Source organism: Grammomys surdaster, unplaced genomic scaffold (genome assembly GCF_004785775.1).
Source record: "Grammomys surdaster isolate TR1022 unplaced genomic scaffold, NIH_TR_1.0 1036, whole genome shotgun sequence".
In the NCBI taxonomy this organism is placed as follows: Eukaryota; Metazoa; Chordata; class Mammalia; order Rodentia; family Muridae; genus Grammomys; species Grammomys surdaster.
The window spans coordinates 2506729-2531771 of record NW_021605455.1 but is presented as its reverse complement, the minus strand read 5'-3'; the positions used below and the strand labels follow the sequence as shown (position 1 = coordinate 2531771).

Below are 25043 nucleotides of genomic sequence, written 5' to 3'. Positions count from 1 at the left end.
TTGCCCACTACATCCACCCAAGTGTTTTTTCATATATTGTTTAAGTGTATTAGTCTGGATATTACAGTGCCCTTTGAAATAGATATCTTTTTGCAGCCTCTCATGTTAAAGCACCAAAATACATTACTTGCATCCTTATCTAAAATGAGTGTCTACGCTGTGTTTGTACATACAACACAGGCTACTTTAGTGTTAATAAAAAGACCATGCTTATTTAAGATGAGATTATTGTTCCTATTTTTTAAATTTTTTTTTCTTGGTTTTATTATTTATTTATTTATTTATTTATTTATTTAGAGACAGGGTTTCTCTGTATAGCCTTGGCTGTCCTAGAATTCACTGTAGACAAGGCTCAACTTGAACTCAGAGATCCACCTGCCTCTGCCTTCCAAGTACTGGGGTTAAAGGTATTTGCCACTACCACCTGGGTTTTAAACTTTTTAGTACTATTTTCTAGTAGTTTTCATTTCACAGCAAATTTGAACAAGAATTCTTCCAAATTCCTGCCTCCACATATAGCCTCCTACTATCAACTAGATAAATTAAAATATACTTTTTTCTTTTACAATGATAAACCTACAATGACCTTGTCTTATTACTTAAAGGCCTTTATGTACTGCTAGGGTTCACTTAGGTTTTCTAAGTTTTGTGAATTTTGACAAATGTGTCTTGTAGTTCTCTAAATTCCTGCTTGTTAGTGTTCATGAAAAGCAGTCATCCTTTTGAGGCTTTGACTTTAGTCTTTGGTATAAGTGTTCTCTCATCATTTCCTAAAGTCAAAATTTTAAGTATCTATTTTTATATTCATCTAAAAATAGGTGATACCAGTATTTAATAGATCAGCTTTCTGATTTGTGCTCTACATTTATTTCTACCCAATACATGTAATGGAGCTAAGGGAAATGGTTACTCTTTAAATTCTGCTTAGCCAAGTAGGGTGGTAACCATCTATGATCCAGCATTCCAGAGCTAAAGCAGTTTAATTTAAGGCTGGGCTGTATATCAAGTTCAAGGCCAATCTAAGCCACCAAATGAGACCATGTCTCAAAGACAGGCCTGTCTATGTAGTGTGGTATGGTGATGCTCTGTGGTCTCTCACCGCCCCCCCCCCCCCCCCCAGGAGGCTGAGGCAGAGTGATAGAAAGTTAGAATAGCATGGGCTACAGAATGACACACTGTCTCAAAAGCCACAAGGAAAATAAAGTATATTCTATTTGGTCTGGTTTTCCTAAAGCTGATATACAGTAGGAGAAGGTACATCCTTCTCAAAGAGTCATGTATATAGAGAAAGGGCATTTGTTTTTAAACGTTTTTTTAAAAAATGGATTTAGTGGAGAAAGAGTAGTCAGAAGAGAAGGAGGAAGATGAAGTTGAGGAAATGTAGGTAACAAACTTGAAGAGTTTTTATTATTAAATAGAATGGGATTAAAAAATTGTGAAGAAACATATAGGTATAAAAAATGGATGATGTCATTTAAAAGGTTTGTGTCTACAGTTATCTTGATAAGGAGGCCTTCTTTTGCATCTTTATAAATAGCCACTAAGTGATAAAATGAGTCATGGTTTTAGAAAGAACATGTAGTAAACATGATAGAACAATTCATTAAATTGTGTTTCCCAGTTTTGTTTGTTTTGTTTTTTGATGGTACTGGACATCAAAGCTAACCAATGCATTATACATGCTAGCCAAGTATTCTGTTACTAAACTATATCCCAAGGTTAGGTCTGTTCTTTATACAACATCTTGGTGTAGGCAGATGGTATAACCCAACATTGTCAGTCATTTCATTGAAAAGTATTTTTGTACCTATTATAAAGTGTTGGGGGACATAATAGTGAGTGAAGTCTCTTCCTCCATGAAATAAACTCTTCCTTGAGTAGCCAGATAGTAAATGCATTCATTACCATTAGGTGGGTCATTACTAAGAGTAATAGGAATAACAATAAAGCAAACAGGAGATAATGACTGACTGGGGGTTGCATGGGAGGAAAAGCTGTTGTAGACAGTATAGTCAAGAGTAGTGTGAAAAGGCGACCTTTAATATTGGTCCTGAAAATGGATATTTTAAAACTGTTAGTTTTGTTAGAGGCCCAAACCAAGAGAATCCAGCTCAAGGATGAAGTTTGTGTAGGGCCAAATCTTAAACTAGAATCTGGTGAAACTACTCTTCTGTAGATATTAGCATCTGTTTTCACTGCACATATTTGGAATATGCTTAGATTATGTGAAAAGGTTTTTTTTTTTCTTTTTTTTTTTTTAACTGCAGGACAACTTAGAACTATTAATATATCCTATATAGGGGCTATATGCTCTGTCTGTCTGTCTGTCTGTCTGTCTATCTTACCTATCTATGAGACAGGGTCTTCTTGTAGCCCAGTTTGACTTCCGATTGAGGATGACTTTGAACTTTTGAACTCCTACCTTCACCTTCCAAATATTATTATAGGAGTGTATCACTACATCTGGGTTCATGCAGTGTGGCTTCATGCATGGTAGGCAAGCACTCTACAGCCTACATCCTTAGCCTGCAGACCCCAAACTTAAATAAAGACACCTTGTGGCGTATAGTCCACTTAACACCCTGGCAGACACTAAGAGTTTTATAAGACTTGCCTAGAAGTACACATAGATTCTGTACATCCTTTGTGTAGTTGTCCATACAATTAAAAAAAAATTAAAACAAGAGCTATCAGTTAAGTGAGAATAATTTTGTAATGATTGGTTATGGGTTTACCTGACAAAGTATTACCTTTTAGAATTCTAAAGCCAACACAGTTAAAATATCCAAATACACAGTGGTTTTCAACCAAAACTGTACACTAAGTATTATCTTGAAAACTTTAAAAAACAAAATAAACTTTAAATATCTTGGAGCCATGTTGGTTTGTGGTATTGTTGCGCCACTCCAGATTCTTAATTTAGCAAAGGCTAAAAACCGGTTAAAGTCCATCATAAGTAAGAGAATACATTTTCCCAGATAGACCATTGAAGCTATGTAAAAGGATAATATCATATGATATTAGTTATTTTATAATTTCTTTATAATAAGTTACTTTGGCTTGGTGAGTGAATTGTAACACTGCTCACCAGTACTGTATCTATCATCTTAAGACAAACAAACAAACAAACCAAAAAACAATGCTGTTGCCACGTTCCTGAGTTAAGTGTGTTGAGATAAAGATACACTTTTCTAGATTATTAATGTTTTGTTAAGTGGCCTCAATGCCTCAAAGCTGACATCGGTTGTGCTAGGGGTTTTGAATGTGTGTTCAAGGAAACAGGAAATGCACTTGACAAAGGAGCATGGTGTGTGATAGGAACTTTATAAGCAGTGTTCTAGAAGACTGAGTGACTGTTTTGCTAAGTTACAGAGACAGGTAGAGGTCCTGAATGTATATGGAAAACTAACTCATTTTGACATGGGTTAAGACCATGAGCAGCCCTTGAACCCAGGGGCCCAAAACATGGCTAGCTACTCCAAGAATTCTCCCTCACCCAGTCAGGTGCTTAAATGCTGATGCTCAATTTGCAGGTACTGCCACACAGTGCTTTGTTACTTTTTATGGTCCTTGCCTGTTGGAAGGTTTAACAGTGTATTGGAATCCCCAAAGACAGTAATTTTCTATTCAATACTACTAAAAATGGGGAAATTTCTGAATCACCTATGAACTTGTCATTAAAGCATATTGTCTACTTTATGGATTAAGGAAAGAGTATACTTTTGGTATTAAAAGTTCCTTTGATCCTACTTAAAGACTGCATAGTAAACGGGTTTTTGTTTGTTTTGTTTTCAATTAGGTATTAGCTGAGTCTGGTGGCATATACCCATAATCCCAGCACTTGGGAGATAGGAAGGCAGGAAGACCAAGAATTCAAAGCCAGTTTCAGCTATAGAGGGAGTTTGAAGCTAGCCTGGGCTGTGTGGAACCATTTCCAAAAACAAACAAAATAGTATATAAAACAGAAAGCACCAGTTTGATAAGCACAAGTTTAGCTTGTGTTTTATTTTGTAGGTTGGAGCATAAAAACATATTTTTACAGCAGTAGGTAAGAAGGAATGATTCTTTTATGTTCATGCAAAAGAAAACTGTGAATAAAAAATTTAGTAAAAACAACTCAGTAAGAATAGGTAGCTGGTAACTTACCATTCATTCCATAAACCTCACTTGGATTTAAATCTTGTTTGATTCGATTTTTTCTGATTCAAATTTTCTTTGAAGATTATGAAAGAATGTACTACATAAGCATTTGGATTCCATGTTATTTAATGAATTTGTCAATAGTCTTCATTAAATTATATTGTACATGAGAAGCATGTATCATTTTCTTGAGTACATATTTACTTTTGTACCAACTGTGCAACATATTGTATGGAATATCAGGGCATGATGTTGCAGGCTTGTAATCCCAGCATTAAGAGACTGAGGCTGGAGGATCAAGAGTCTGAGGTCAGTCTAGGTTATAGGAGAATCCTTCCTTAAGGGGAGGAGGATATAGTAAAGGCCACTTTACTGTGGGTTGATCTTCTTCAAGAGGAAAATAGTGCAATAGTTCCCTTTACTGGGAGAGGGTGTGTTCTAAGATTTCCAGTGGATACTGTAAGCTTTATACATCACTGAACTCTGTACATACCATTTTCTCCCTGTATGTGCATCTCTACTATAAAGCTTAGTTTATAAATTAGTCATATTAAGGTTAATAACAATAATAAATAGAAAACTTATAAAAATACACCGACAAGCTATGTGAGTTATTGTCTCAGAATTTCCCATTGGACTATATTCACCCTTACTGTGATGTAGTAAGATGACATACAGTACCTATATAGCAAGGTGACTAACACTGACCTAGTGTTGGGCTGTATGCAAAGGTTTCTTGGACAAAAGCACTGGGCTATTGGAACAGTCTTTTAATTGACATGGTGGATTTCTTTGGGGATACTCTGGACAAAGGGATGATTCAGAGCTTGAGCACAGAGCTGTGGAAGATTTCATCACACTACTCAGACTATTGTGGGAATTAACATTTGTGAATTAGTCATTTCTGCATTCCCTTTATTATTTTGGTCCTCAGTTAACTATAAGGAATTGAAACAGTGGAAAATGAAACTGTCTTTATTGGGCAACATTGTATTTCTCATACATAAATCAACTTTAATCTAGAGCTTTAAATTAACCCTGGTAGATATCAGTCAGTTGAATTGAATGGGTTTTAAAGTTTCTAGTGAAAATATTTAGTTAATAAACTAGTTTAATTTTGTTTTCATTCCTTAGACTGAAAATAAATAATCTCTGGTCATTTTAAAGGTTTCCAAAGGGAATAAACATGGCAGGATTGATGGACTTGTTAGACATGGTATAATAGGTTTCCAATCCCAGGAGTGGGGAGGTGGAGGCAGGGGGACCTGCCTCAAAGTCATCCCTGGCTGTCTAATAAGTTCCTCTGCCCCTGACACAAAAACAAACAAAAGTCTTGCAGGATGGAAGATGTGTTTGTATGTGGGATTTAAAAACATATTTTTGAAGATTTTTAGGAGTATGGTGAGAGACAGCTAAATTGGCATGAAAGTCTTCAGTTAGGGATATGTAATTTTGCTAATATTAACTGGTTTTTAAGTTTTTACTTTTCTTACAAGAGAAATTTGGCCTTTTCCTTCATATCAATGGAAAGGAAAAAATATTCTGTGTTTTGTAGATTAGGCATGATATTTAGAATTTTATATGTAAAAAATTAAAACCTGTAATTTATCTTAATATTTATCAGTAATCTTACATATTAAAAAAAAACCATGTTTCTCCCCACTTTACTTTGAGACAGGGTTTCTTATAGTGTAGGCTGGTCTTGAACACTGTGTAGCTGAGGGATGGAACCTAAAACTTCTGATCCTCTTGTCTGTACCACATCCATTTTATGAGGCACTCAGGATCCAGCCTAGGCATGGGTGCCAGGGAGATGCTCTGATGGCTGAGCTGGTCCAAGCCTGTTTCTTTATTGGTGGTGTTGAGCTTTACCCAGGGCCTCACACATGCCAAGCTGCTATCGCTGAGTAAGCATGCAGATATTTGCAACTTTTAATTAAGAGTGAGGCAAAGTTTTCCTTTTTCTAAGAAGGGTTGAATTAAACAAATACTTGTAATTTTTTAATTTTCACAATATAAGTATATGAGAATTGTGAGTTAATTGTGGAAGGTTTAATATCTCTTTGCCTAAGAATATCTTTGTAGATTGATGTTATTACTGTGTAATAAGCTTAAAATTTATGAACCTTATTTTCAATCTGTTAGGATAAGGTTTAACATTAAGATTTTTCCCTGTAAAGATATAGGAGTTTCTTATGATTGATGAGGTTTTCTCTGAGGTGAAAGTATAGTTACAAACTTTGTCAGTCTATATAAATATATACATGTACATATGTGTGTGTTTTAAGTTTTATATCAACAGAAGGAACATAACATTTTTAGGTAGCTGACTGTATTTTAAATTAATCAACAGTCTTTCCTTGAAATTGAGAGACGTTTTCAAAGGAAATTTATTTTGTCTTTACTTTCATTCTAGAATCACAAATTTCATTAGAAGTAGACTTGTAGACATTAGAAAATACTATTCATTTCGGCATGTTACTGTGACCTTTCTAATGCATGCATACACTAGTATGAGTTCTATTTTGCTTTCTGATAAAATGTTTAACATATTAACCATGACAAAATTACATTTATTTTTAAAATAAAAAGACTTTTTTTTTTTTTTTTTTTTTTTTTTTTCGAGACAGGGTTTCTCTGTATAGCCCTGGCTGTCCTGGAACTCACTCTGTAGACCAGGCTAGCCTCGAACTCAGAAATCCACCCTCTGCCTCCCAAGTGCTGGGATTAAAGGAGGACTAATTCTTTTAAGACTAGCATGTAAGAAGATTATTGCTGGTGTTGATTGCATTGACTGGATATCGTCTCATTTTGTTGTTAAGTTAGAGATCTATAGATTTCTTTTCTTTTGTCTTATTTTTTGTCTTACTTTGTAGCCCTTGGCTAGTCTGGAACTCACTATGTAGACCAGGCTGGCCTTGAACGCACAGAAATCTACCTACCTTTTCTTCCTCAATGTTGAGATTAAAGGCATGTGCCACCACCTTGGCTATGTATAAAACAAGGAAAAAAATTCAACGTGAATTGGAAATTTCAAGTAATAGTTAACATTGTAAAGTGATAGAATAACATTTTAAGTACTTGAAGAGATGCTAAATAAACACTTGTCATTTGGGGAAGTCTTTTCTGCAAAAGTTTGGATAAAGATGTAGAAGTGAGTTATGGTAGAAAGAGGGACCTCCCTAACACTGATTTAATTCAAAGAATATAGATTAAAATATTAAGAGTTTATCTTAGAATAAGACTTGGCATTATATAGTTTGAAGAGTTTAGCCTTAAGGGTAATTTTGCAGTAGAAACCTACAAAAATTTTATTCTGATTTAATTTTCACACAGTGCCTTAAGGATAACACAGTACTACTGTTTTAAGGATTATTGTTTTGAGAATAGATTTACTCTAATGATAGCATCATTTCCAGAAAGCACAGATTCAAAATTCTTCCTTTAAAATAATTCGAGTTTGTGTTATAGACATTTAAAGACGTGGATTATTAAATTTGCCTTCAGTGTAGCTGTTATGGAGGTGCCTAGTAGTCTACCTTTCATTTCTCGTGAATTCTTGTAGATGTAGAGCAATTTAAAAACAGTGATAGAAACTGCATCCTGTTCGGACTTACTTGTAGTTTGTAAAGGGATAGTTCTGGCAGGAAGCATCTTTCAACCTACCACACTTATCCAGGCATTGCTGAAACGGAGTGTCATCCTTTATCTGGATTGTACTGTCTCTTAACATCTCTGTATAGAATTATCTTTTATCTATCAAGTGATTGTTTTCATTTGTGGGTTTTCCTCATGGAATAGATAGAGAATTAGACAATCAAGTTGAAGAATTACTAGCCAGTTTATTTCCTCACTGCATTGTGGCATCTAAAGGGCATAATCCTCTCACTAAGTTTAACATTTTCTGATAGTCTTTCTGCAGTCTGTTTTCTCCTTGGTATTTATTAGTTTAGCATTCTGAAATAGCCTATACTTAATCATTTTAAGAGAATCTTACTAGCAGATTAAAGTAATTTGGTTATTAGAGGCACTTATGAGACAGTAACAACTATATTGATATATATTATAGGCATTATTAAAATTGAAGTAACTTTAAAAGTTGAACTGAAATTTTAGTTTAGAATACATGAGAAATTAAAAGCTTAAGATTTAATGTTTTGCATGAGTTTTTAATTTACAAAATATTTTATTTGTATACGTGTTTTGCCCAAATGTATGTATGTGTGCCACAGTTAGCCTGTTGCCCTCTGTGGTCAGAAGAAGGCAGTGGGTCTCCTGGGACCTGAATTTCAGATGGTTGTTATCCACTATATGAGTACTGGGACTGAACTCTAGTCTTTTGCAAGAACAGCTGCTCCTATCTTTCCAGCGCCAGCATGACTTTTTTTTTTTTTTTTTTTGAAATAAGCTTACCTTTAATTTTCTCTCTCTCCTTCCTTCCCTTCCTCCTTCCTTGTTTCCTTTCTTCCTTTGCTCATTTCTTGCTGTGTTGTTGTTTTTCCTAAGCAACAAAAAGTAAAATCTCAGGGATGTGCCACATATACACATATATACCTAACAGCTTAATTCTGAATTCATCAAAATTACATCTGATGAGTGGCTAGAGGCAAATTCCTGTGTTGTAGTTTATACTGGTAGAATGGATCCAGTCACTCATTAATAAAATGCCTATTCCTTGCTTCCAAAAAAAAAAAAAAAAAAACCAAGGCGGGGACAGAGGAAAGGGCCTGCTTACATATAAACTTAGTTATGGTAGTTAAAATGGAGTGGGGGAAGACTTTTCTTTTAAGACAGTATCTTTGGACATAAATTATTGCTAATAGGTCAAGTAAAAAAAATATAAGAAAGCTAGTCTGGCATGGTGTTACATGCCTTTAATCCTAGTACTTGGGAGACAGAGGCAAGTGGATCTGTTGGTTTTTAAACCAGCCTGGTGAACATTAGCAAGTTTGGAGCCAGTGAGGGCTGCATAATGAGATCCCGTCTTTAAAAGGCAAAACAAACAAACAAACAAACAAACAACCCCCCCAGGCACAAATGAATTTATTTTGCTTACTGTTTGTTATGTAGATTTTAAGAGAGGGCCTCTGAGTATAGGTTTTTCTCAACTTACGAAAACTGTGCAACTCAAACAAGTACACTGTCAGTAACGAAACAGTTACATAGTATATAATTTTGTTCAACAAAGCATCTTAAATTGATATTACTAATAATTTTTTATTTTGTTAGTGACAAGGCCTTCTTGTGCAGCTGCCTTTGAATTTGTAATCCTCCTGCCTCAGCGTTGCTGCATCCTGAGATTGTAGGCTTTTGTCACCTTGCTCAGCTCTTATTGATAACTTTCTTCTTTTTTTTTTAAATTTTTTTAATTAATTAATTACTGTAAAGACAGGGTCTCCTGTAATGCTGGTTGGCCTGCACTTACTGTGTAGCCAAGACTAATCTTGAACTCCTGTTCCTCTTGGCCCCATCTCCGGTTCTGGGATTACAGTTGTATGTCATCACCCCACGTCTTAAGCTTCATTTTTAGTATTGTAGTTGACTTTGCTTAGGCATTAGTGGCAGTTACATTACAGTTATAGGAAAAATGGTATGCAAATGTCTTGTTATTTTCATAAATACATAATAAAAATTAAAGGCAAATTGCTTTACCAAAAGACAGTCTTCTAAAAGTATTATTATATTTTATTTAGTTTATACTTTTTTATCCTTTTAAAAATGGTTTAAATAATGCATGAGGGTGGTAAAAAGACTTTGTGTTATGCCACATGTTAGAATGTATAGTATTAAAATAGTTCTATCAAATTTATTAAACTTACACATCTATTAAATATATTTTATTAATTTGTCATATAAAATTCTTTTAGGTTTGTCTCAAATCCTCTTCAAAAATGGCATAGGTGCCTTTTATCATAGTATACACAAGAAATTTGTTGGTTTATTTATAAGATATATGAATTTATAATATAGAAAATATTGAAAATGACTTCATTTCTATGCTTTTGGAGGGAGTCTTAATTTCTGTTCTTACTTCCTTTGACGTATAGGGAAGTTAGAGTCAGTAGAGGACTAGAGCACTAAGCATGGGGTAGATGGTTGAACTGCTGTATTAGATCACCACAGTCTTACAGATTTGTCATAAACAAAAGGGAATGGCTGCCACAAAATGTGTTATTTTATTAGAACTTTCAAGATTTGAGAAGAATGTTATTTAATTGCTGTTTTTATTTTATTGCATTTTCTTTATAATCTTGATACATCTGTGCATCTGGAGTGTAACTAATAGATCAAATAAAGAGTTTGAAAAAGAAATGTTTCTTGTTACTCTATTCAGGACTCTGTTGTAATTTTAGTCATTTCCTGCCAGCTAATTTATTGTAAGTATTCCTGAGTCAAGACATCATCTTTCTGCAATAAACCTAGCAGTGTTGTAATTTATAGTTAGAATAATGGATTTTATACAGTATTTTTAGGATGATTTTCAGTTTTGGAATTGGTATACCGAAAGGAAGATAAAATACCTTTATAAACATAAAAGTCTGTCTATTAAACTATGTGTTCTACTAGTTAGCATGTTAAAAATCAGGGTCTGGAAAGATAGCTCAGTGATGGAGAGCATTGGCTTCCCAGTTCAATTCTCAGCAACACATCTATAATGGAATCTAATGACCTATCCAGTCTGTCCTCTTGTCATGGAGAGATACATGAAGATAGGGCATTCACATACATTAAGAACATATATAAATCTTTTAAAAGAATCAAGGAGTATTTGGGAAAATGGAAAAATGTAGACTGGATCTGTTTAAAGAACTCAATAGAACGTTGAGTGAATGAATCTTTAGCAAGGAGCTAGACTGGGAGAGATGGTTAAACTCGTGTGTGATACATGTGCTCTCTGGTAGTGTGTAGTGTGTGCTTTAGTCTTCAAATGCTCCGTGCCTATGTGTCTAGGTTCCTTTAAGTATCTTTATAAATGACACTGCCTTATCTTCTCACTGAGTTCACTTGAGTCTGCACTTTCTTATCTTTGTACAGATTGCTGATGCCTTCAGCTGTCATTTTCTACTGATTAACTTTTGGGGTATTCTGAGTATCTCGAAGAACCTTTTACCTCTTTGATCCTTTCAGAGTGATAAATGGAACTCTTTCATCCATTATAGGTGACTTTTCTTCTGGACAAAATGACTTATTGTTTATCAGTATGAGGCAATGTAATTCCTAAAACTATTTTCATGGTTGGAACTTTATGACATTTAAGTTTTTTTAGTAATTGAGATGAGCAGAGTGAAGAAAGTTTAGAGCAGACTGTCTCCTTTTTATTTTAAAAGCAGCATAATTCCTAAACATAAAATGTAGTACATAAAATTTCATTTCTGGTTAGCCCCCTGATTGACATTTTTTACATTAAAATAGCTTTATGATGTCATTCAGAAGAAAGCTATACTCACACAACTTTTTATACTTAAGGTTGCTTGTTCAGAGACAACACTTTGTTTTACTTTTGTTTTCTGTTGACATAATTCTTTTCTAAGAGTTCCTTTGGCTACTTTCTTATTCAAATGGTTCTGGGTTTTTTGTTTTGTTTTTGTTTTTTGTTTTTTTTTTTGATTTGATGATAGTGGAAAAACAAGATAAGTATTCTTGAGCATTTTTGCCACTTACAAATATAAATTTGTATTTTAGTATTCTAAAATATAGTAAGATTAGTATTTTTTTAAAGATTTATTTATTTATTATATATGAATACACTGTAGCTGTCTTCAGACACACCAGAAGAGGGTATCAGATCTCATTACAGATGGTTGTGAGCCACCATGTGGTTGCTGGGATTTGAACTCAGGACCTCTGGAAGTGTAGTCAGTCCTCTTAACCACTGAGCCGTCTCTCTAGCCCAAGATTAGTATTTTTAAAAGTAGGTTTTTGTAAAATTCACTCTTCTTTATCTGTCCCTTTCCTTTGGCTTCTCAAGCTTACACTTAGTTCCCTTGTCAGCCACTAGCAACACTAAGGGAATGGCTTGTTTGAAAGTCTTCATCAGTAGAAAATACAGCTTTTGTATCTGCTACCAAAATCTCAAGACTCACTCTCAGAGTCTTTCTTTAATGTTTCTACCTAAGAAACTTAGGTTTTTCATCTGTTTTGAAAGAAGAAGGGTGGGGATAGATGCCTAGGCTAGACCCTGTCTCAAAATTTTAAAAAGGGGGCTGGAGACATGGCTCAGTGGTTAAGGGCACCCTCTGCTCTTCCAGAGGTCCTGAGTTCAATTCCCAGCAACCACATGGTGGCTCACAACCATCTCTAATGAGATCTAATATCCTCTTCTGGTGTGTCTGAAGACAGCAACAGTGTACTCACACACATAAAATAAATAAATCTTAAAAAAAAAAGGGCTGGGCAGTGGTGGTGCATGCCTTTAATCCCAGCACTTGGGAGGTAGAGGCAGGTGGATTTCTGAGTTCAAGGCCAGCCTGGTCTACAGAGTGAGTTCCAGGACAGCCAGGGCTACACAGAGAAACCCTGTCTCGAATAACCAAAAAAAAAAAAGAAAGAAAGAAAGAAAATAAAATAAAAAGCCTGTGAGTGTAGCTTAATGGTAATGCCCAGCATTCATGAGACCCAGTACTGGAAAAAAAGGGATAGGAAAGCAGTTAAATTGTGTGATTACCTTGTATAGTTATAAAATGGTATGCTTCTAGTTACCAGATTTGAAAGGAAAATTTCATTATTTTAAAAAAATCATCATTTAAGCATATTAAAGAAATATTTTTTTTTTGGTGTGATTTTGTTTTTTTCCCATTAGAACACAACGAAAAAGAAACTAATTTTATTGAACATTTCATATCAATAGTGGAGAAGGTTGAAGATCAGAAGGATTTATTAGGAACAAATAACAGTACAGATTCATCAGTGTTTGGCTTTGAAAGTTGGAAGCTGCCCAGGGGGACAGCTCACTTAGTACAGTGCTTGCAGCACAAATAGGAGGACCTGGGTTCAGTTCCAGGAAAAAGAAAGCAAGGTAATGCTGTGAATTTCTAATGCCGGTGTGGGGGTGAGGAGGACCCATGGGACTTGTTAGCTAGGCAGCATAGCCTACTTGGAGAGTTACAGGCCAGTGACAGTTCTTGTTTCAAACCTACAAAAGAAGGTGAATGATACTTGAGAAACAATACTCAGGGTTGGTGTGTTTGCATCCATGTACACAAGATGTGTGCCTGTGTTTGTGCACATACACGAGTGTGCCTGCACACACGCTGTGTGTAGAGATTGATTGATTAGAACCTGTTCATATAGGAGCTTAGTACAGACCTAGCATGGTATGTTGTGTTGCTGGGAATTAAACCAGGGCTTTGTGCATGCTAGCCAGGTACTTGACAACTGAACTACCTCCCTAGCTTTGGGTTGATGTTCTTACGTAAAAGGTGGTTGGTGGACTTCTTGATTTTAAGACTTTTCTTCCTTTGTAATTGCAACAAGTTATAAGACATTCAAAAATACATCTGTTAACTGGACATAATGGTGCATGTCTATAATCCTAGCTGTCTGGGTCCTCACCCAAAAGCAATTAGTGAGGGAAAATCGCACATGGATAAACTACACATTGATGTTAGTAACTAATTGCATTCAGTTTACATGTATAAGGAAATACCTTTAATGATTTATAAAAACTAGCAAATTTATGTGGTGATTTTTATGGATGTGATTGGTTTCAGTAGAGAGATGGGAGGATGTAGTTTGAGCAGCCTTATTTGTTGTATGGAATATGCTTATGCTAATAATTGAATCTTAATCAGTTAGTGTTTCCATGTAGGCCTACTTGAAGTGAATATTTTAATATTCTCGAAAGTTAAAACAACTTCTTAGTAGGAATCGAGTTATTCAAGCAGCATCCATGAATAATCAAGAGGGCAAGAGGAGTTATCCTCATTTACTCTGTGCAGTCATGATAGTGTTCGATCTTTCTGTTAACACAGAGTTTTCATAAAAAAGCAGATAAAGGGTTATAAAATGGATCAGTGAATGGGGTGCTTTTGTAAAGCCTGACCTGAGTTCGATTCTCAGAACCCACATCATGGAAGAAAACTGATTCCTGCAAGTTGTCTTCTGATCTGTCCATGCAAGTGGGTGTTCTCACACACTCTCATAGTCAATGTAAATAAAACAGTTACGTTCTATGCAGCCAGAGAATCCTGTCACAAACTGTCACCATTAGTTAGCTAGTATGACATACCTTTAGAGATCAGACCCTGATGCCAGTGCCTTAGTCACTTAGTGTTGGCTTACTAATAATTGTGTAAGAGGGCCTTGGGACACATGACCCTTTTCAAAGTTGGAAAAATACTTTTCTAAAATTTGTATAGTTCTAAGTTGTCATTATTTGAATCCATTGGAAATGAGAACTGACAGTGAACATAGTTTGACTGTTAAGTATAGTTAAAATATGAAAATATTGCTGTCTTTGTTTATGACAAATACTAAATTTAAGCTAAGTTATAAGGTGTGCGGTTTGGAAATATGGAAGATACAAGAATGAAGCCAGATAACAAGTTTATGCTTGTATTTTCTACTGATGAAGACTGTCAGACAAGTTATTCCCATGGGTAGGTGATGTGACTCTGCATGTATACATACATTTTTACTTACTTGCATGATTATACATGTAGGAGTAGTACAATTTTGACTTGACTAGTGACCTCTTTCCTCAATTTGGGGGTAGAGGTGGGGAATACATGGAAAAATGGCTCTGAATTGTTATTGGTTATATTAATTTTAGAATAATCAGTAAATAATTCATTGCAAACATCTGAAGAAACCCACAAAGCTCTTTCAAATATAGAACCTGTGGTCACATAGTCAATATTGTACTTGGCCCCCTTACCCTCTGTACCTATTTGGACGTCACCCACTATCATGATTCCATAATAATCATTTTGAACTCTGACGAAAATTCTATGGAAAAATGCACTTTTTTTTTAAGAAAAACCTCAAATGAACAAATTTTGCTGTTTGAACTAAAATCTGTTACCATCTTGTTAAACGTTATGGGCTTTGATGAACTTGATTTACCCCTGTAAGGGAACTGGAATGATTTTTAATAGTCAACTAAAATGACCATGATCGTCAGAATTTCATATTGTGATGTGTCTGTCCTTTATATAGTGGCATCTGACAACTCATTTGCTTTCTCATGTTTGATCACTTTTTATTTTAAAAAATGTTGCCACATAAAATATGGGATAAATACCCTATGTGTATTCTGTGTTTGTTCAGTGATAGTTTATACAATGGATGGATGTATTGGAGCAATAAGCCTTCATTGTATGATAATTTTTGATTCACTGATACATACATTCATAAGCAAGAGTGTCATAATCATGTGTTTGATACTCATTTGTTGGATGATGTTAAAACTCTGAATGGAGAAAACAGTTTGCTTGCTCTCTCTTCATAGCTAGCTATAGGGTAAGACTCCGCATTCCCTTCAGCTCTGTTCCAAAATGAGGGGTAGAGGGATTTCCTGGAGGGATACTTTTGCTACTGTGTTAAGAAGAGGGTGGCAATATCATTTGAAAGCATGTGTTCACTGTATAAGCATGACTACTGTGCTACTGTAGCATGAATTACTGTAGTAGAATTCCTTTGGTACTTACCTGCAGTCAGTGGTAGGATTTGGGGGTTGGGAGCATGTTCTTATTTTTCCAAAAACAGCTTTCTCAGCTTTCTTTAAAACCTCCTCACAAGGTTGCTGTCCTTAACTTGAATGAGCTTATCTTTCTCAGGGAAAAGAAAATATAGACATTCTTTCTCCCTAGTAGAATACCCTAAGCAAAATCCTGAGAGTGGGTTTTGCGGTATTGTCTTTTTGTAAACTGTTGTAAGGTATGTAACATCCCTGTTATTGTATGAAGGGCCTCATTGGAGATCAGTAAGTTAGTGGATCAGAGCTCTCATGCCAACTTTGTTTAGTAAATTAAAAAATGTACATGTGATTTTCCTCTCCCAGTCTACTTTTAATATTAGCTACTAAGATTCATTTTTCTAAAGCCATTAAGTTAGATTTCAACAGTTTACTGTTTCCCCCTCCACCCCCCAGTTTCTCTGTGGAGTCTCACCTTTCCTAAATCTGTTGCTTTTTAGAAATAAGTCAGTGTTACATTGTTCACTACAGTCTGGTCTTCTGTTCTTCATAGTAAGTAATGCCCCTCTCCTCTTTCCAAAATGTGTCCCTCATCTTTGTAAACTTGGGTTACCTCTTCTACTTCAGCATCATGTTCAAAATACTAAATGCATAAAGTCAGCTCTAATCAGGTGCAGTGATAGTTAAGGAAACTGGCATTTAGTGGCTCTTTATTAGTTGGAGAGGTATTTCTTAACCCCACAAGCTAGAGATACAAGTATACATTTTTTTTCCTCCCTAGATGGACCTCCAGTTGTAGCTCATTATGATATGTCTGACACCAGCTCTGACCCAGAAGTGATAAATGTGGACAATTTATTGGCGGCTGCAGTAGTTCAAGAGCACAGTAATTCAGTAGGCGGCCAGGACACAGGAGCTACCTGGAGGACCAGCGAGCTTCTAGAGGCAGGTTGGTCTCCCCTACCCTTCTCTAATGACATATTATGCATGAGTCCTACCAACCATTTTTTCTGGTAGTAGACCCTGCTGAGGAGAGCAGGCCATACACAACCATCTGTCATTGAACAATTCTGACTGTCCAGGCTACCCTGTATAACAATTTGAGTAGCATGTCATTTTACTTTTTAATTAGAAGGAAGCAAATAAGAATATATAAGTGTAAGCAATAGTGTAAGTTCCAGGAGGCACACTCTTGGATTAAAGATGCTTTTATGAAAAGCAACTCAGATGGCTCCTTGGCCAGTTCGTTCCCTGCCTTACCTCTGGACAGCCACCTTGCTGGTGGATGCCCTCTGCGAGAGCTTCTTCATCTACGGGGCTGTCCCTCTTAACCCCTCTCCAGTAAGCTCGCTCTTGCCCTTTTAAAACCCTTCTTTCCCTTTCTGCCTCTGTCATTTCAGGGAGAATCTCCTTGTTTTGTGTCTTATTATTTTAGGTCTCTGACATTCTTAAAGTGGTACTTAGAAAGAACCTCACTGCCTATCAGACTTCTCAGCATGTCTCCAGCTTCTCTTCACTTTCTTTCTCAAATACTCTGTTTTATTTGAACTTTTTAAAAGGATTAGTCCTTAAGTTTAAGATAAAAGGAAAAGAAACTTTAAAAAAAAGTCCTTTTTATTCAGTATATGTTTTCTTTGTTGCTTTCAAAGGATTATGTTCATTGGTTTAAAGCATTGGGTTGGTAGTTTAATCCTTAGCCAAAGTATTATTTTATGGTAGCTTTTATAATATTAGTTTTCTTCCTTAAAACAATGCCAATGGTCATTGTCCTGAATTCTTTCTTGCACCATCTTTGATGACCATTGAAGATTTACTGACCTTCTGATTAACTTTTCTGTATGATTTGGAAATTAGATTTAGTTTTGATCTTGGACCAGTTTGTTTTTCTTCTGGATTTTTATTTTTATGTGTATAAATACTTAATTTGCCCAACAAGAGTCTTTTAAGGATTTATTAGTATTTTTTATCAGTACTTGGAAAAGAAGTAATATTTTAAAATGAAAAATACTGGCCACACATATTTCCAGAGCTGTGTGATTTAGTTTATTCTATGTACTAGACAGTTTGTTTTTATTTTTATGCATGCTTTACTAATTATGTCATTACATATAAACCACTTTCTAGTAAATTCTTAGTGGATAAAAATAAACAATTCCTAGCATGTTCTCTTAAAAAAAAAAAAAATTAGCCAAGTGTGGTGTGGTGGTGCATGCCTTTGATACTAGCATTCTGGAGACAGAGGCAGGAAAATCCTTGAGTTTAAGGCCATCCTGATCTACAAATCGAGTTCCAGGAAAGCCAAGGTTACATAGAGAAACTCTATCTCATAAAACCAAACCCACACCAAACCAAAAGCCTCTAAAATCAGTTAGCTAAATCTTTATTTGGTGTGTGTGTGTATGCCTTGCACATGCATTATTTAGAGGCCAGAATAGGTTGTCATTCCTGGAACTGGAGCCACAGTGTAGGTGGTAGGGGCTGTAACTGTGTCTCCTCTGCAAGAACAGCAGCTACTTTTAAACATTGAGCCATCTCTTGAGCCCAGTTGTTATTCTTTTTTTTTTTTTTAATTTGTATGGATATTTTACTTACATGTATGTTTATGCGCCATTTACATGTCTGGTGCCAAAAGATGACATCAGATTCCCTGGAACTGGTGTTACAGATAATTGTGACCCACCATGTGAGGGCTGGGAGTTAAACTTGGATCATCTAGAAGAGGAACCAGTACTATGACCTCTGAGCCATCTCTCTAGCCTGTGTAATTTTTTCCCCCATTTTTTTGAGACAGGATTTCTCTAACACCCCTGGTTAACCTGGAATTCTCTTTGTAGACTAGGCTGGCCTTGAATTCACAGAGATCCACCTGTCTCTGCTTCCCAAATGTAAAGACATGCACTGCCACACCTGGCTTTTCATGTAATTCTTAATGTAGAAAAATTTTGATCTATAGAAAACCCATCAGTTTCTATCTAGGGTAGTATTTACATTTTCAGATTTAGGCATAATCATACCTAAGTGTGTCTGTGAGGAATATATTCCAGAACCTCTGGATTATAAAATAAAACAAAACCAAAAACTCCACAGGGGCTGGGCCTGTAATCCCAGCATTTGGTAGGCGGAAATAAGAAAGTCACTTGAAGTTTAAGGCCACTGTGGGCTACAGAGTAAATTCAGGTTAACTTGGGTCAAAGTGAGATTCTGTTTGACAAAACAAAATCCAAGTCTATTGAAAGAACAAATCCTTGGTATAAAATGGTATAATAGTTGCATGTAATTTACATCTTTTAATTTGAATTGCCCTTGGGCCCGAGGGGCCAGGGCGGGGGGAGAAAGAATTGCCCTTGGATTACTAACAAGCCCTCATCGTGTACTGTGTGTTATTTGGGGAGTGCTGACAAAAAGACCACATGTTTAGTTCAAGTGCAGTTTTTCTCTCTCAGTATTTTCTATTCATAGTTGGTGGAAACTCCAGATGTGGAGTCTTGGATATGGAGGGTTCACTGTAAATTTTACCTTGTTTATTTAAAACATGATTTTTGATCACCTCTCACCATCCTTTTTAACAACTAAAGCATGCTGACAATGGGAGGGGACCCAAGTGGCTTCAGCTCTGCTACTTCTGTTCCCCTCACAGCTGTCTTAAAATTTGGTGTTTAATGTTGGCATTTCTGTGTATTTCCTTATGTACTTAATTTGTTAATTAGTTATTAGTTCAATCACACACCTACTTTAGAATTGTTATGGATTTGCAGACAATCTCAGTTAAACATTTAGTTAAACATTTCATGAGCTTTGTGTTTGCTAAGTCTGGCTCATTGTTGTTTTTTCACTGCTATTTAGTATTCTATGGAGTACATCACAACTTACTCTCTTACTGAACATTTAGAGTTGAGTTCTGTTTTAAATGATGCCACTGTCAACATTCTTCATATGTGTATAATTTATCTAAATTATAATACACAGAGTATATGTGCATGTTGGGCCATAAATTATAGTAGGTCAATCTTTAGATACAATTACTGCTATTCAATAGCTCCCGTGGCATCTTCTTGTGAAGCTTTTTCAAAGTCATTTTTCCCTAGATCTGTCAGCGAAGCTATGTGAACAATAAATAAAATTGAGTGTTACAGTTTGCAGTAGGAATCCATCGTATGGATCTAAATATTATGAGTCAATATAAAATACTAATAGAAGTCATGATTGTCAGTTTAATTTTTGCCACTTTCTCTGTTTTGACTTTTGAATGTAAGTTAAATGTTCTGTGGTAATCTGGTGTCTCTGTTTCACAGATAAAGAAATTCTAGTTAACTGAACAGACTGTTCATATGCTCACTTTAATAATAGAATCTCAGCTCAAGTCCACAGGCCTGATGATTTAGGGTCATGTGAGTAACCATGTTGGTGACAGAGTAGCTAGCCTCCTTAAAGCAACTAGATGATGTTCCTGTATTAAATAGCACTCACTGCAAAATAAATATGCAAGCAAGCAAGCAAATAAATAAATACATAAATAGGGGGCAGAGGCAAGCAGAATTCTGTGAGTTTGAGGCCAGTCTGGTCTACAAAGTGAGTTCCAGGACAGCCAGGGCTCTTAGCTGTTACAAAGAGAAAACCTGTTTGGAAAAACCTAGACAAACAAACAAACAAGTAAATGAATAAATAGTCAACACTTAGTATCTTTAGTTTTGACCTAGGCAAAAGAGTTAAGTGACAGGCAGATTTTAAAAACTAATTTGAAATCAGGGTAAACACTGGTCAGCAAAAGATCTACATTTTTAACCTTTTGTCGTCCTGTGTTTACTTTTTTTTTTTTTTTTTTTACTTGATGTTTGAATTGTTGTATAGGCTGCTTTTGAGCAGTAGTCACACGAGGCTGTAGGTCAGTTATGTAAAACCTCAGTTTTCTCTGTATATAAACTAGTATCTGCCTCACCACAGGTCATTGTTACCTCAAGTGTATACCATGCAGCAGGAGTGCTCGAGGCCTTTGTGCTAAATAGTGATGGCACTCAGGTGGTCTGGGTCAGGATACTAGCTGCCGCTGTGAGCTTGAGGCCAGCCTGGGTTACAGAGTAAGAAACAACACATCAGAAAACAATACAATTTTAGTTGGAGCAGAAGTCTCAGCCTCACACTTGGAGTCCTGGACATCAGATCCTGAGTACTAGGACTATAAGCATTTGTTACCAGCTATCTTGCTTTTGGATTGCAGGTTTGGGTTGTTTGTTTTTGAGACAGCGTCTTGTATGGTCCAGGCTGGCCTTGAACTCAGGATCCTCTTGCCTGCCTTTCCCAAGTACTGGGATTATAGGTACATGACACTGTATGTGGCACACACTGCAATTTTTATGGCCACAGTTGCATTGTTAAAATAGTTTGGGTCTAATAATCTGAAAGTAATATATAAATTATGGCTTTTAGATTGATGATGAGTAAAGTTTCAATAATCTGAAATACTAGTGGTTTTTCATTTTAAAAATATTGTAAAAATAACAAATGTGCCATCGTTGTTTTTCTTTTTTCCTTTTTGTTTTTTTAAAGGAAAAAGCTAATATAATGTTCATGTTGCCCAGCTCTAATGGGGCTTTGAACACAGGGTTAGGGTGAGGGGCCTGCCTAGTAAAGATTAATATTCAAGAATATGGATATAGCACAGATTCCTCACATAAAGTTAAATTGTAGCTTAGAAGACTGGTGCTAGAACTGAGCACAGAAATAGTGAGATTAGTCATTTCTGCTGTGCTATGTTTGGGTAATTACAGTTTTTAAAGCATTGCATGATAAAGGGGGAAGTTTGACAGCAGCACTGGCTTCATGTTTTCTTCTTAAGTTAGGGTTAATTCAGTTTACTTCTTTATCTTTGGGACTTGGACAGGCTGAGAAACGTGTGAGTCTGTCTCAAGTGGCTCTAAGTGCCTCTGGGTACAATTCCTTACTTAGTGAGACAACACTCTCTCAAGGTGGCTGTGAACTCAGATGAGCATTCATGAGAGCTGATACGCAGTAGAGAGTGAGGAGAGACTGCTGCAGCAGTGATTCATGAAGGACTGAGCCTATCAGGGCCAGTGTGTGGCAGTGGAAGGGTCCCTGGAAGAAACAGGCTGCTGGTACTGGAGGGTGGGGGACTGTTTGACCAGTCTCCAAACTGGGAAGTGGGCTAGGAGCAACTTTCTTTCCAGAGGAGTTGGGGTAGGGGCAACATTCAGGAAAGCCAGTTTTCATAAGGAAGTGGAAGGAAAGTTCAGTGGTTTACCCTGTGCTGACATTCCAGAGGGCAGCAGAGGAGTCGTTGGCAGGTAAGTGTGGGTGGCCAAACACAGTTGAGCAAGAGTGGAGTCTGAGCTGAGGACTGGAATGTGGGGTCCAGCTTTTCTGTGGGGGCAGAAGAGGACATGACACTGCTGTGCTCTATGCCTCCTGCCTGTTCTTGCTTTTGTAACCAGGGCCCCCTTTTCTTCTGTCACAGTTTTGTGGCATCCTTTCTGACTCACCCTTTCTTTGGATGGGATCACAGACATGTATCACCACTCCAGATTTACACTAAGGGCTTTTCTGTACTCTTGGTACTATTACTTGGTTGTGTCTGGCCCCAGGACTCCCTGGCTAGTGTCCTCAGCTGTTGGGTAGAGTTAAGTTTTCAGCAGTATTCACCTAGCATAATGTAGTTAGACTGTGTCTACACTGCTAAACCTAACTGGAGACAGTTACATGGTTGCATTAAGGGTCACTTTATTTCCCTAAATCTGCAGTTTTACCTTGACTCTCAGGCTCTTTCCTTAGGAGTTTTTTTTTTTTTTTTCCCGTCCCAAAATGACTACATTACATTTATAACCAATTTCTAGCATCTTTGTCACATTCAGTGAACATCATGTCAGCTGCCTGCCATCGTTCTATCTCTTCCCTGTTCTTTAAATATAACCTGCTCTACCCCGTCTTTACAATGGGACATGAGCACCCCCCTTCAAATCCATCTCACTTGCTTACCACTGTCTTAGTTCCTCTCCTCCATATTCTGCCTTTTGCAGTTTGTCTATTCTTGATTGCCCTCAGCCTGTTTTGCTGCATGGTCCATCATGCCTGAGGCTTTGCTTTCCAAGGTCGTCTTGTTGTCAACTCTGAAGTTTTCTGCTTATTTTCCCCCATCAGAGAGAACATAGATTAAGAAAAATTGAGAAAGAACTCCCAAGAGTGGGAGAGGCTCCAAGTGAATACACCCCTTCTCACTTCTTACCCGAGCCCTGTCTTTAGTGTCTGTTGTTGTTCCCATAGACTCCATTTTTTGTGCCATCTCTTAGGTGGTGGTGGTCATCTGTTCTGTGCTCCTTCCCCTCTGGTGACCCTTCTCTCCTGGCTGCTATGGATTTATCAATCTGTTTTGCTCTAGATCTCTGAGTCAAAGAGGTTTTGAATAGTATGTCCAATGATCTGTCTTATATCTGAAGGTTATGTACGTAGGTACCCTCAGCCTTCATTGTCTCCTTTGAGTTCCCTAAATCAACAGCATGCACCACTTTGACTTCCTGCATGCTTTCATATAGCTGATCTCCGGCATCATGAGCACTGCCCATTCTGCACCTTCTCCAGCAATGTGCAGCCGTGTAACTGGTTCTGTTTGCAGTTTTCCACCCTGCTCTCAATTGGAGATCTATACTCCAAAAGGGAGTCTTTAAAACACAAATCTTAACTTATGTCACTCTGTAGGCCTCAGTAGTTTCTCACTTTTCAAGATCAAAGACAGACTCCTACCTGTGATTTTTCAACTCTGCCAATATTGGCAGCCTTGTTTCTAATGACTTCCTATTTTAGCTCTCAACAAACTTTTAGATGCTAAAGGACAACAGTGTTCCTTGTGGTACTTTCCCTCTTCCTTGTGCCTTCCCTGGGAGCTCAGCTTCTCTAATCAAACTTAAGTCTGGGGAGGTACCTGTTCTGTGTTTTCACGTGCTACTTGACATATAGCCCGGGCTGGCTTCCAGGTACTCGGATTACAGATATGTACCTTTACTCTTGCTTCCAGGCTCCCTGCTGCCCTCCTAGGGCGCTTTTCTGAAGCTGCAGGTAACAGACTGCTTTTTATTATCTGTGAATGTGTTATAGATTTGTTGAGAACAGTTCCTGTGTCTGCCTTGTGTGCTGTCCTGTAGTATTCCTCCTACCTAGTATAATGTACACCATGCTATTATAGGAGCTCACAGATAATTAAACAGTAAAATGTACTTGAGTTATTGATTATAGACTTGTTGAAACTTGAGATCAGAGAGGTTGTCAATCTGTTCTTCCTCCACGGTGCAGCTGGAGCAGTGTGCCTAGTGACAACCGTAACTAAAGCATCAAGGCAAAATGGATAGAACACTTGGTCACACCAAAGTATTAAGACAGAATAAGGATCTAGCTTTACTATTTCTAGGCTTAGCCAAGTCCCATCTAAACAATATCCTAAGAGGCAGGTGGTTTTCTGAGTTCGAGGCCAGCCTGGTCTTCAGAGTAATAAGTTCCAGGACAGCCAGGGCTACACAGAGAAACCCTGTCTCGAAAAACAAAACAAAACAAACAAACAAAAAAAAGTCCTAGATTTAACAAAAGTGGGTGCTGTATAGTGAATATTTGTACATAGGTTTCAAAGATTGGTGCCTGTTGCCAGTGCCAGCACATGAAATCCAAACCATGTTACAGACCCATGTAGACTGTAATACAGTCTCAGTCACTGGTTCTTTCTAGTCATTAAAACATGATTTATTTCTATGTATGTGGGCACATATACCGCAGTGCACAGATTCTCTCCTTTCATCATGTGGGTCCTAGGGCTCGAACTCAGGTAGTCAGGCTTGTCCATAACTGCCTTTACCCACTGACTGACTGTCTCACCAACTTTTCATTTTGCCAGTTTTCTCTTTTCTCACGTACATCCTTTTCTGTCTTTCTTATTAAAAATTCTCTCGTACAATACATCCCGACCTTCACTCTTCCCAGTCCCCACTTCCTCTCTCCCAGATCCACTGCTCATGTGTTTTCCTTCAGAGAAGAGTAGGCCTCCCAAGGATATCAACTGAACAAACATAGCATAACAAATTACTGTAGGACTAGGCACAAACCCCTGCATCAGGGCTGGGAGAAGCCACCCAGTAAGAGGAAAAGGGTCCCAAGGGCAGGCAAGGGTCAGACACACCCCTACTGCTAGGAGTCCCACAGAAACACCAAGCTAACAACCATAATATATTTGCAGATGACATAGTGCAGACACATGTAGTCTTTGGGCCTCCATAAG

The 25043-nt window shown here is 37.0% G+C and overlaps 1 protein-coding gene across 3 annotated transcripts in view; it reads left to right on the top strand.

Moving 5' to 3' along the window:
• Window positions 1-25043, top strand: part of CUNH18orf25 (chromosome unknown C18orf25 homolog) — an 83507-nt gene that overhangs the window by 43600 nt on the left and 14864 nt on the right. For 2 of the 3 annotated variants that reach the window (XM_028783222.1, XM_028783221.1), the window contains exon 3: window positions 16557-16724. The exons of the other annotated variant lie outside the window; for it this stretch is intronic. In XM_028783222.1, coding sequence (XP_028639055.1) covers window positions 16557-16724 — 168 coding nt within the window. The remainder of the gene's footprint in view (window positions 1-16556; window positions 16725-25043) is intronic. 3 annotated transcript variants of the gene reach the window in all.